The sequence below is a fragment of the Sinohyriopsis cumingii genome, chromosome 11 (genome assembly GCF_028554795.1).
Source record: "Sinohyriopsis cumingii isolate HCF-2022 chromosome 11, ASM2855479v2, whole genome shotgun sequence".
Classification (NCBI taxonomy): domain Eukaryota; kingdom Metazoa; phylum Mollusca; class Bivalvia; order Unionida; family Unionidae; genus Sinohyriopsis; species Sinohyriopsis cumingii.
Window position 1 is genome coordinate 76,389,199 of NC_142971.1, and position 13,179 is coordinate 76,402,377.

Here is a 13,179-nt window from a genome sequence, read left to right on the forward strand (position 1 = left end):
TTACAGACATGGAATTGTTTATCAGTTAGATTTGTTGATCTCTATTATTGAATCACAGCTAGTTTATGGGGTGGGATATGATGGGATGAGATGGTTTATTTTTTCCTTATGTGTCTAATTTTCCATGGTGTCTTTTAATTTGTGGTTTGCAATAATAACTAAATGCATGAAAATTTATAGTCCACACAATTTAGTGATGCTGCTGTAGAAATTATTTGTTACTGTTATTTTATGCTTTAACTTCTGTTGTAGGATTAAACTCATGAAACAATAGCACCCATCTACCAATCCAAATTTTTATATTCAGATGGATTTCTTTTTTTTAAACCTCAAAAAATGATACCCATGTTTTGGATGAATTCTCAAGAGAAAAAGCTGGTTGTTCTGATAACTGATTGTACTCTGTGTGATACTGATAACTATAATCTGTGCCATTCTAACTGGTTTTACTCTTGTGTCATGCTGATGACTGGTTGTACTCTGTCATGCTGATGACTGGTTGTACTCTTGTCATGCTGATGACTGGTTGTACTATGTCATGCCGATGACTGGTTGTACTCTGTCATGCTGATAACTGGTTGTACCATGTGCCATGCTGATAACTGGTTGTACCATGTGCCATGCTGATAACTGGTTGTACTCTTGTGTCATGCTGATAACTGGTTGTACTCTTGTGTCATGCTGATAGCTGGTTGTACTGTGTCATGCTGATAACTGTACTCTGTCATGCTGATGACCGGTTGTACTCTGTCATGCTGATGGCTGGTTGTACTCTGTAATGCTGATGACCAGTTGTACTCTGTCATGCTGATGACTGGTTATACTCTCTCAATACCGGTAACTGGTAGTACAGTATGTCATGCTGATAATGTTGGTAATGATGGCAGCATATATTTATATAAGTAATTCACACAAGAAAAATGCTGAAAAGAGGATTTGAACTGTTTTAGTTCACACAATCTTTATACCATATGATCGATTTTAGCAAATATCAATTTCTAGAGAGCACCATTTGTTCCATAAAAGAAATAACTTTGATTGTCCACAAGAGATGAAACATTTCATAATTTGACCAGGTTTTAACCCTTTGGTTGTTTTGACATTACCTGCTTTATAAAACTATTACAACAAACATGCATCTATGAAATTAGGTGGGATTTGACTGAGCCACTTAAAATGTTAGTTTCTAGTGGCAATAACTGTCTTGAGAAAATGTATTACCTGCTTAAAGAAATATTTGTTTTCATGTTCCTTTTGGCCTAACAATGTGTTAATAAACCTACAGTTTTGAAAATAATGAACACTGCTAAAATCATAATAATTTTTTGGGACATTCCCTGTAAAAAAAAAGAAAGATTGTTGAATGTCTCGTAGAGCTGGAACATTTTTAGGTTATAACCAGAACTAGATTTTGACCATTTGGCTGTTGTGACATTAACTGCTTTTTAAAACAACAATCATGCATTGTATGAATGAGGTGCAATTTCAGGGCTTCCATTAAACTGATATTTTATGGAGTCCCGAGGACCCTCACATTTGAATGTTATAGGGTTCTTACAATATCTTAAAGGATCCCACTTTATAGTTTCTTCAATAAATTCTGTGTATATGTGGGTGGGTGTGTTTGAGAGAGAGAGAGAGAGAGAGAGAGATCTCACTAGAATTTTTGTGAAAATAGGAGTTTCACTAGCAAAAGTTGCAGTTCCCTCTTACAGGTACATTGGGTGTAAATGAAGTGGATAAATATCCATTATAATGCCAGGAATAAAGAAACACAAAACCTTGTCAGTTTTACTTACTTGCAATTCATAAAATATTCATGTATTAAAATTGATATCCCCTCAGTTGACTTGGGAACACACTATAGAAGGCCTTTATTTAGACAGCAATATGTCTAAAACAAAAATATTGGGCCAGTCATCTTCATTACAGAATTGGATGATTGTGAATTTAATTTTAAAGTTTGCAGTGAGCATGTGCTCAATCTAGAGTGCTGTATTTCATTACTCTCATGTTTTTCTTTTAAAATGGTGCTGATCTGTCCTTTTTTCTGATTTTGAAGTTTGCAAAGATCCAGCTTCTTTGCCATTTTTCATGGCATAAGATCCACATGTCACACTGTACAGAGTCCTGGTTATAATCTGATGCCATTTTCCATACAACCATAACTATAATGAAACTGTGAGGCTGAGTTCTAATTGATGAAAACCCTTCAGTTTTCTTGGAAATTAGATAAATATGGTTGTTATGAATAGACAACAAGGAAAATTCTTACCCAGCAGTGACGTTTTAAAAGCAGATTATCAAATTTATACGAGTGGAATTAAAGCGATCATACTTAAAATGATAAATACAACTTTTTTGACTGGTTTTTATTTGTTTTTTTTTATTATTTACCAAAACAGTGTGATCCATATACTGGAAAGGATAAAACATAATTGTTTGAAAAAAGCCGTAATGATTACGACAAGAGTATAATGGCTGCATGTATGGTTTTAATGCCCAAAATACTTAACCAGATTTTCAAACGGCATTTTTGTCCAAGTCTTGACATGAAAGCAACAAATAGTAATAAGATTTATTATTGTAGGGTTTTTCTTCTAATTTAATTTGAATTAGCTTGTTGCCCTATCAAAATCACGTGCACTATACTTACTTGGCTACACTCGGAAATAAACAAAATGCATAATTAATGAGCATGACCTCAACATACAGTGTAGAAACTCCTTGGGACTTCTATTTTGTGAAACCATGAACTTTTCTGCAAGTTGGAAATCGATTTGGTCAGCAATTTGTATTGCGTCCTACATGAGTCTTAAGCAGGGATTTTAATGAGTCATTTTTAATTTTATTACATCAGGGATGCACATTTGTGTTTTATTGGAAACCCTGAATGATTGAGCCACTTGAATTATAGTTTTGAGTGGCAGTAATTCTATTTTGAACAGTTATTACATGCTCATAGAAATATGCGTTTCACGTTCCCTTTATCATAACAATGTAATAACTACAATCTTGAAACTAATGGTGACCTGTGGCAACTGTAACATTACTAAAAATTAAAAAAAATTACATTCTCTGTCGCATAATTTTGATGACATCTGACCCGTAAAAATGTGATATCTCATTGAAAGGGAATCTTTCGTCACAATATCCTGATACTGAAAAGTGCTGCTGTAAATGGAAATTATTTGGAAATCTAGGGCAAAGTATGAAACTAAGGCACATGCTCATAATGTTTACCCATTTTTGTATCAAGCTTACTGACGAAAGAAAGTTAAGTCATTTCCATGACAACATGTGCTAGACGAATAACGAGGAGGCAAGTTAGGTATAGGTTATTAATAATGGTACACCCAAAATTTAAGCAAATATCAAGGATTGAAAATACACTTCCATTGATTTCCATAGTGTGGATTTGCATCTGCATGTCTTGGGTACAAGTATGCAGAAAATTTTTACTCGGACAACACATTTTAACTCTGAGCGTAGGAGTGGCTCTCCTGAGCCCTATGCCTACTACATTATTATAGTGGTAAATTTCAGGACATACGCCAAGTGGGTAATAGTTGTGTGCATCATACCCAACATGAATTAAATGTCCATGACAGGCATATAAGATCCATGCATGAAAATACTTATTTGGCAGGAATACATGGCGTTACTGTATCATTCACCGACAGTGTTAAACTAGCGATTTATGGCCTTCACAAAGTGGAAATGAGTAGTCAAATGAATGATAACTCTATATATTATACCGACAGGTTGTGGCGTGAAGAGGCTTTGGTGTGGAGATGGGACGGGATGTTATGACTACAACAAGAAGTGTGACAATAGAAATGACTGTCCAGGCATCCCCAGTGCAGACGAACAGAACTGCCCAGGTATTTGGAAAACAAAATCTATGGCTGACTGAGTTTTGTTTTAGTCACTTTTGAAGATGAAATGACTGGCACAGTGATTATCATTAACAATTTCTTGTGATATATTTATACACTCTCCATACCACCCTTTTATGTGTTTGTTATAATCAAATTCATTAGGGTACAACAACTTATGCTGTTCGCCATCTACATTTAGCAATCTTTATGAATTGCTTGCATTTTGTGTAAAAGAGATCAACTTTGGTGTCGACCAAATGTCAATATCACTGAAAAATGTATGGTTTCCACATGATATTTCATGTCCACTATCAATTATGGGTCAATGATTAGAGGTCGATATCGCTGTGATTGAAAGAAGATGGTTTTTCACACAATAGCATTAGTTCATTCGTCTCTTGTTATGTTCCACGATAATAATAACAGTAGAAGTATAACTTGCTATTTCTGTCTATATAAAATAGACAAACGGCAATAACCCATGATATGAGTCAACATTGTGCAACAGACCACACAAAAATCAGCTACAAGCATTTTGTACTGGGACACGTTTGTCCAATAGATATGGTTTTATTGTTTGTTTATGGCCTAACCATTGTCTTTTCTAAGATCCAGGGCACGTTATGTTTGGACTGGTATGTAGAGCTGGACCAGATTACCCCACAGTAGGGTGGACCCTCCTGATGATCTATTCTAGCTCAATCTAACCATATTTAGTTTCAGAGTTGCGGTGGCTTTTTTTGTTTGTTACCAGCCATCATTGCCTTCTACCATCTGTCACCATGCAGGCTATAAGTTCAAGGACCTCGGTGGATGTAGAAAAGGGGCATTGCTCTCCCTTTTTTCTTTTACCATGGTCTGTATAATAACTATGGTTTGCCTCTCTAGTATAATTAGTAATCCATGTCCTTCTTTGAAGCAAAATCTGCTAGCAGTGGCCTTTTCTTTCCTTTGGTACACAACATGCTTAGCTGTTCTTTAGACGGAGCTTCCAGCCTTGCTAAGAGTTTTGCATATTTCAATAAAACTTTCCCTATCGTTCTATATAAAGATCAAGTTTTTGGGCGGACCAAAAAATCACATGACCAACATGAATGGAAATACACAGCCAGTCATTAATATAGCTGCACACCATTCCATGGAGAATAATTAGACTGCTTCTGCTAACCTTGACCTAGTGTGACGATATGCCTGTTTGCATGTATCGGCTCTTTAACTGCCATACTTTTTGACATTATGGACAATACCTTTCATGTTTTCCTTGCTCTTAGGAAACCAGACGTTTGGACTCTACAACCATATAAACCAGTGGTTCCCAAACTTTGTAGTAACACCCCCTGGGGGCAGTAGGATTACTCAGGGCTAGTGCTAATGCTGAATAGTACTTCATACGGGGTAAGTTAAGGGGTGCTGAGGGTAACCGAAAACGTTTGCAAACCACTGATTTAAACCCTATCAGTCTCGACCGCAATAGAGATGATCAGCGTCAAAGAGACAAGGGATTGTTCTCTGGACATACACAGAATAGGTTATGACCCCAGTCCAATGTCAGTTGGCAGCAGCTCACTCAGTTCATGAGACAGCCTTATCAGTATATATGAAGCGATGTTTATCGTGCCCCAGATTTCCTAAATCCCACTGTTTTCTTACAAGCCCAACCATCCGCAGATAGCCGACTGGTAGGTGGCAAATTCCTGAATTTTAATTTGTGGTGGATTGGTATTTCATTGGATTTGCATACTTTGGGGATGAACAATATTTGACCATTTGTGACAAACTGGAACCATAAACTGCTCACCTTTTGTTTTCCTAGGATAGGATACAGCAGAATGTGTTATGGATGGATTTTCAATCAGCTGGGATGATATTTGTGTACCCTCTCCAAATCCTTGTAGTAAAACTTGTTCAGAAATTGCATACTGATTCTAATAATCCTTTCAGATGGGACAAGTTGCAGGTTAACGATCTAAGCAGTCAGGAGATAGATATAGCCAGGATGATTTCAGTGAATCCAGATCTTCTCAAACTTGGGTGGTCACAAGCTTTCAATCTGTCTTGACTGACTTATATATCTGGCTTTTATCTAGAGTACCCTGCAAATGAAGGAATTTAGGTCTTGTATCATGGAAAAAACCTCACAAGCAGGAATCCACATCACATTGAAGTTCTACAAAGGAAACTGATTCATATTTCAGGGATTGGTACAAAGATAAAAATATCCCTTTGAGTAATTCAGGACCACAACTTAACATTTTTATTGCATTATGAGAAGATATGTTGGCCTATATTACTGTCAAAGACCGCCATTACATGCTATCAATTTCTACCAAGACAAGACTAGAATACATTTGTCCATAAGTAGGAGCTGGTTTATTATGAACGAAATATTGTCCAAACTCGTGTTTATATTGAGGGTTTGCTTATCTCCCCAAAAATGTGAGTACTGACACATAAACAGTGGCAGAGTTAGATCGTTACTATTTGTACAGTTCAGATTAATTATGGATATATATAATACTTAGTGTTTGCCTGGAAATTGCAGTACAGTCATAAGAAACATAACTGAGCTTCAGTCTTTGTGATATTAGCTGATAATGATTTGTTTAATTTCAGCATTGGATACCTGTGGTGAGGGGCAGTTTGCCTGTGGATGGGGCGAGTGTAAAACAGCAGCAGAAGTGATCAGATGTGATGGAACTGCACAGTGTCTAAATGGAGGGGATGAATCAGTTAGACATTGTGGTATGTGTCTCACTATATAGACTTGCTTTAGAAAGAAGAGCATCCTAATTAATGAGAGAAAAGTTGTCTTGGTCTCTAAACACCTTAAAACATCTTAATCTGTATATGGTTTAATCAAGATAATAATTCTGTATTTACTTATATAATATTTACTCTTTCAGGTGTATTCCATCACAAACTTTGCATGGTCACATGCCTTTAAATTGTTTTGGAAATAATTGTCAAAACACAGAACTAGCATAACGTTATATCATTTAATCTAGGTAGGCTTTTTTTCATCAGTAACTTTTAATGTTTGTTCTTGGAAACATTGGATTATGATTTTTGTAAAGCTGATATTTTACCAACTCCTCTGATGCTGATAACATGGAATAGCATAATTCTCTCACAACTAGGAAAATGAGGTAAAAATAGAAAGAATAGGTTTTTACCTGCTGGGAAAGGCCTTTAATTTCTTTCAAATATGGATCAAAAGCGCAGAGAAACCATGAATTCTCTGACACTGCTTGATTGGAGAAAATGTAATTATAATGAATGAATGATTTGTGAGTATCTCTTTAGGAATCCATGTATAAATGCTTTAGCAGTATCTCTTCAGGATAACATGAGCGACTGCTTTGTGAGTACATCATTATGATATCATGAATGAGTGCTTTGTCATTATCTCTTTAGGATATCATGCATGAGTGCTTTGTGACAATCTATTTAGCATATCATGGATGAATGCTTTGTGACAATCTATTTAGGATATCATGAAGGAGTGCTTTTCATTATCTCTTTAAGATATGAATGATTACTTTGTCATTATCTATTTAGGATATCATGAATGAGTGCATTGTGACAATCTATTCAGCATATGATGAATGAGTGCTTTTCATTATTTCTTTAAGATATGAATGAGTGCTTTTTCATTATCTATTTAGGATATCATGAATGAGTGCGTTGTGACAATCTATTTAGCATATGATGAATGAGTCCTTTTCATTATCTCTTTAAGATATGAGTGCTTTGTTATTATCTATTTAGGATATCATGAACGAGTGCGTTCTGACAATCTATTTAGGATATCATGGATGAATGCTTTGTGACAATCTATTTAAGATATCATGAAGGAATGCTTTTCAAAATCTCTTTAAGATATGAATGAGTGCTTTATCATTATATATTTAGGATATCATGAATGAGTGCGTTGTGATGATCTATTTAGGATATCATGAATGAGTGCTTTTCATTATCTCTTTAAGATATGAATGAGTGCTTTGTCATTATCTATTTAGGATATCATGAATGAGTGCGTTGTGACAATCTATTTAGGATATCATGAAGGAATGCTTTTCATTATCTCTTTAAGATATGATGAGTGCTTTGTCATTATTTATTTAGGATATCATGAATGAGTGCGTTGTGATGATCTATTTAGCATATGATGAATGAGTGCTTTTCATTATCTCTTTAAGATATGAGTGCTTTGTCATTATCTATTTAGGATATCATGAACGAGTGCGTTGTGACAATCTATTTAGGATATCATGAATGAGTGCATTGTGACGATCTATTTAGGATATCATGAATGAGTGCTTTGTCATTATCTATTTAGGATATCATGAATGAGTGCGTTGTGATGATCTATTTCGGATATCATGGATGAGTGCATTGTGAGGATCTTTTTAGGATATCATTTATGGGCACTTGGTCAGTATCTGTATAGAACATGAAGAAAAATTTCTTTGTCAATATGTCTTGCGGATGGCTTGAATTAATGCAAGTTCATATAGTCATAAAATGGTGTTGTGAAACATAACTGTCTTAGTACACAATAAATCAATAATAATAATATTTACAAAGGTTGACTCATTTAGCCAAGGACTGTTCTCCCTATAGGCCCTCTTAAGAAAAGAACAATAATGTGCATTTAATGAAAGATAACAGTAATTACTGTTCATTTTAATTTGTTCAGTATTAAAATAATACATTCCATTATCTATTCAAAACATATACATACTCATGATATTTCTTCTTAAATACTGTAATATTTTCAGCAGATTTTACATACAGTGGAAGTTTTTCCACAGTTTTCGCCAGAATCTTGGAAACTTTTATTAACTGCTACGTTCTTGCCTTTGGTGCTTTTACTTTTCTGTGTGACACATTCTTTAGTGTTAAAATGGTTTTATGAAACATACCTCCATAAAGATCATTGAATACATTGAATAGGTAGATAGCCATTAGTCATAAAATGGCTTTGTGAAACATACTGTCTTGTAGTTAGAAATAATCCAGTCAGTTGTCATAACATGGCTTTTCTTTAATTATACATGGTTTTTGAATATATCTAAGTGGTACCATTGATGGCTTAATGATGTCATGATTGTGTAGTATAATTTCATTTAAACGTAAAATGGCTTAGTGAACTATATTGGCTTTCAACATGATTACTGCAATATTGCCAAATGAATCTTAAACAAACAAGCACTGTGCTGAAACTTATTATGTGAGATGAATTAAAAATCATCTGGAGTCCTTGGCACCATATTCAGGATTTAGGTCGTACAATTTTTTGATGTGTTTCATGGATATGTTACTTAAAGTATATAAAATGTTTGATTTTTTAAAGCCAAACAAGACATGACGGGGTTTGTTGAGAATATTCCATGCAGAAAGAAATAAACAAAAAAAAAAAAATGAAAGTGAGAAACAGAATGCATGTGGATTTATATAAATTATTTTCATTTGGCATTTGGAACATCAACCCTTGTAAGAGACTTATTTACTTTAGGCTGCAAGGTGAACACAGATTTTATATGTGCTGACTTGAAGAAATGTGTCTCTGCCAGTGAGAGATGTAACAAGCATGCCGATTGTGCTGATGGATCAGATGAGAAAAGATGTGGTATGTATTGATATTTAATTTTCTTTATTAGGACATCTTTCAATTAATCCATGTAAATGTATGTAATGGCTCTGCATTGTGACCATAATTACAAAATATAGCAAGCACAATTTAAGACAAATAAAAAATGAGGGAGAAACAAACAAACCATTAAGGCTTTTTGAATTTCAACAAATGATTCCTCTCTCTCTGTTCAGTTGTAACTGCCATTACCAATAATAGATCAACCCCTTGTAATAATTGCTTATAAAAAGCCCCAAGCTTCAACAGAACTTGATCTAGGACCTTTTTTAATGAAAATCCGTCTGGCTTTAAGGCTTTTTAAATTTATTTGAATGATGTGTATCTGCAATCACATATGACTGGCATAACTAAAAATAGACACACCTTATAGGGACTTGAAATAAAACATTGAACAAAATTTAACTTTTATGAACAGAATGCTCTTCTACTGCATCAAATATGGACTATATGACTAAAAATAGACTTCTCAACAGAACTGGAATCCATTTGACACGAAGCATTCTAGAATCAAGACTTTTAAAGTTAAATACATTTTTAGATGATATGGCACTGAACCATCATGTACAGTTTCTATTTTCATCTACTCCCCAAAATGTGGACCTATTTGTACCAAATTGTTGCACACATAGCATAAGACAATTAAAATATCTACAAATAGAGCTGCCATTATGAACAAATTATAAAAAAACAAACAGTTACAATTACACTTAAAAAGCCACAGAACAGGCTATTACAGAGTGAAATAGTAAGCTTTTGGGCATAAGGCATTTCAGATTTGTGGACGTGATGATGACTAAAATATCACTACCTTTGCTGAAAATGGACGAAAAGAAATACCAATGACGTCTCAAACAATGTTAAACAGAATTTGACCAAACTTTAGACAGCATCCTAGGATGAGTGCTTGTCCGATTTATAGAATGATGCCAGTCAGCCCACAAATATGGCTGACATTACTAAAAATAGAGAAACTTAAAAGCTTGTAAGAAGTTAAGGAGATATATTTTATTACTTTCACTATTGTCATCAAGGCAAAAAATAACTTCTCAAACTTGAAAGGAAATTGGCCAACTTTGATTGATCCTTCCTGTCTAAAATTTCACAAATAATGCCATTTATGTATGGTCAAAAGTACTAAGGCAGCAAAACATTTAAAAAGGCAGATTCTCAAAATCCCCAGAATAGATTTGAATGACTTTTGGAAGCCTATTACATTTGTACAGACTGATTTTAGTACATTTTGAAATATGGTCACAGTTAGTAAAAACTATTTCAGTCGGTAGAGCATCTTCAGTTTTACATGGTATGATGAAACTTGATAATCGAATGCATCTACATTAGTACTTCAGTCTCGTCACAAAAATGGGTCAGTATGGGACATTTCATGTTTCACTAATTTGGTTAATTTCTGTATTAAGTTTATTACTGTCTATTTATACTTGAATCATCAAACTGGATTGTATGCATTTCACTCTTACCATTGCAACAATAGAAGTTCACATTCATTGCATATTTTACTGCTAGTGGTTGGATGTTTGAATTTCACACATGATCCATGCAAACTTTTGGCATGGTCCTTGAATACCATCCTACTTAGTATCATGAAACATTGGAAGAGGATTTATATATGTAGTGTGACCTATATTTCATGTTGCAGTGACCTTACTTAAATTTTATGTTGATGTTCTTTTTCGATTGCTGTTGCTATTGAAGATCAGGTCGTTTTTAATTGGATGCATTTCTATTAGAACTTAAGAATTCAAGAAGGTAACTGTGTCCACATTTATGATTAACTAACAACCCTGGTTGAGTAAAGACTTATAAATCGATACATGTAGCTGCCTTACTCAGCATTTACAGATTAGATTTTGGACTGGTTGTCCTGGTGTCAGGATAATGTGACTGGATGGTGCATCATGCTATATTTATGTGGCATGATGCCCCAGTGCTTGACATCAGTATAAACTGCCACACTGCAGACATTGTAGCGATATGACTGAATTTATTTTATTTATTCTGTGATAAAGATTCACTATTAATGACTATTCATTGTTGTGATAGATTACTATTAATAGATTAACTATATTGTAAATATGGATCATTAAAGAGATTAGGCAAGTTGTTGGCATACATATCAAACATCAACCAAACTAGAGCAATTGTAAGAAATTATTGATATCAGCAGAATGAGTAAATAATTAATAGAAAATCATCTTTCTGACTAGATATCTTGCCATTTATGGCTCGTAGACAAATGTTAACTAGACAATTGGTTTCAGGATTACATGGGAGTTTGTTTTTTTATTTTCAAAAATCTTTAACGAATCATATATTGGTGATTTCTCTTGGCAAAGTGAAAGGTGGGGATTTTGTGGGGTGGGGTTACCTTCAGTCATAATCGTCATGCTTCTCTGAGGCATTTGATTAAAGCAATTGACATCCAACTGAATAAATCACTGAAGATTGAAAATTTATCCACAACCAGGATATTGACATTCACACAATTAAATACTCATTTTCAGTATTGATCGGGAGTATAGGACTAGATATGTGGACATAAAATTAGTAACCTTGAGTCATGTCTATATTATTGTTCAGCCTCCTCTAAACGAGCAGTCTTTATTAATCTGTAAGATATGGGTTTCTTAAATGTAACAATAATTTGGATCTGTTTTTCACTTTGTCGAATGTTTTCAACAGTGTTAGGAAGTAAGAGTTAAGAGAATCGGGTGCTTTCCAAGTTTCATATTTTAATGGATCTCATTGTAATAGGTACACCATTAAATACTTGTTACCAAGATTTCACACTGTAGCACCAATCAGTATGTATGGGTAAATCATTTATTAAGAATACAAAGGAAAGTTCCAAATTAAGAGTAGCTTTTTTGAAGGGGCCTTTCTAAGTCCGTGTGTGGTCTATATTGTTAAATTAGTAGCATGCTTAAGCAACCTGCTCATTTATTGAGAGAGAATTCATAAATACTCGTGAGGACACTTAACATTATGTTACAATACATTTTCTGAGAGATTATGACTCTTTATATATATATATATATATATATATATATATATATATATATATATATATATATATATATAGTAACTAGCACTCATACTATGGATGATCAAACTGGAAAGGACAAGGTTACCTTTATCTGTGTGAACAGGGAATATTTCATTATCCAATCTTAAATGTGCAGTTACTGAAATGTTTCAGTAGTGAATCATTTATGAAATAATGTATATCTGTTATCATTACTAGTGATTTTCATGATTCTGGTGATCTTGTAGTTAGAACATCTGCCTCTGATGCAAGAAGTCGCGGGTTTGAACCACGGCCGAGTCATACCAAAGACTTATAAAAATAGTACTAACAGCTACCTCACTTAGTGCTCAGCATTAAGAGGTTAGTGTTAGACTGGTTGGCTTGGTGTAAGGAAAATGTGTCTGGGTGGAACATGATGCTACATTGCTGTGGCATGATGCCCCAGGGCTTGACATTACTATAAACTATCGCACTGCAGTCATCATAGTGATATGAGACAAAAATGGTTAAAGCTATGTTAATATCCAGAAAAACCACAAAAACATGCACTAGTGATTTTGTTAAAGTAGACAACATCTTAAATTCTGAACAGTAAT

General features: G+C 34.3%; 1 protein-coding gene across 1 annotated transcript in view; it reads left to right on the plus strand.

Annotated features, from left to right (window-relative positions):
* LOC149788784 (uncharacterized) overlaps positions 1-13,179 on the plus strand; it is a 56,806-nt gene that overhangs the window by 21,780 nt on the left and 21,847 nt on the right. The window contains exons 10-12 of the mRNA XM_089974905.1: positions 3,765-3,884; positions 6,495-6,623; positions 9,400-9,513. Of these exons, the coding sequence (XP_089831031.1) occupies positions 3,765-3,884; positions 6,495-6,623; positions 9,400-9,513 (363 nt within the window). The remainder of the gene's footprint in view (positions 1-3,764; positions 3,885-6,494; positions 6,624-9,399; positions 9,514-13,179) is intronic.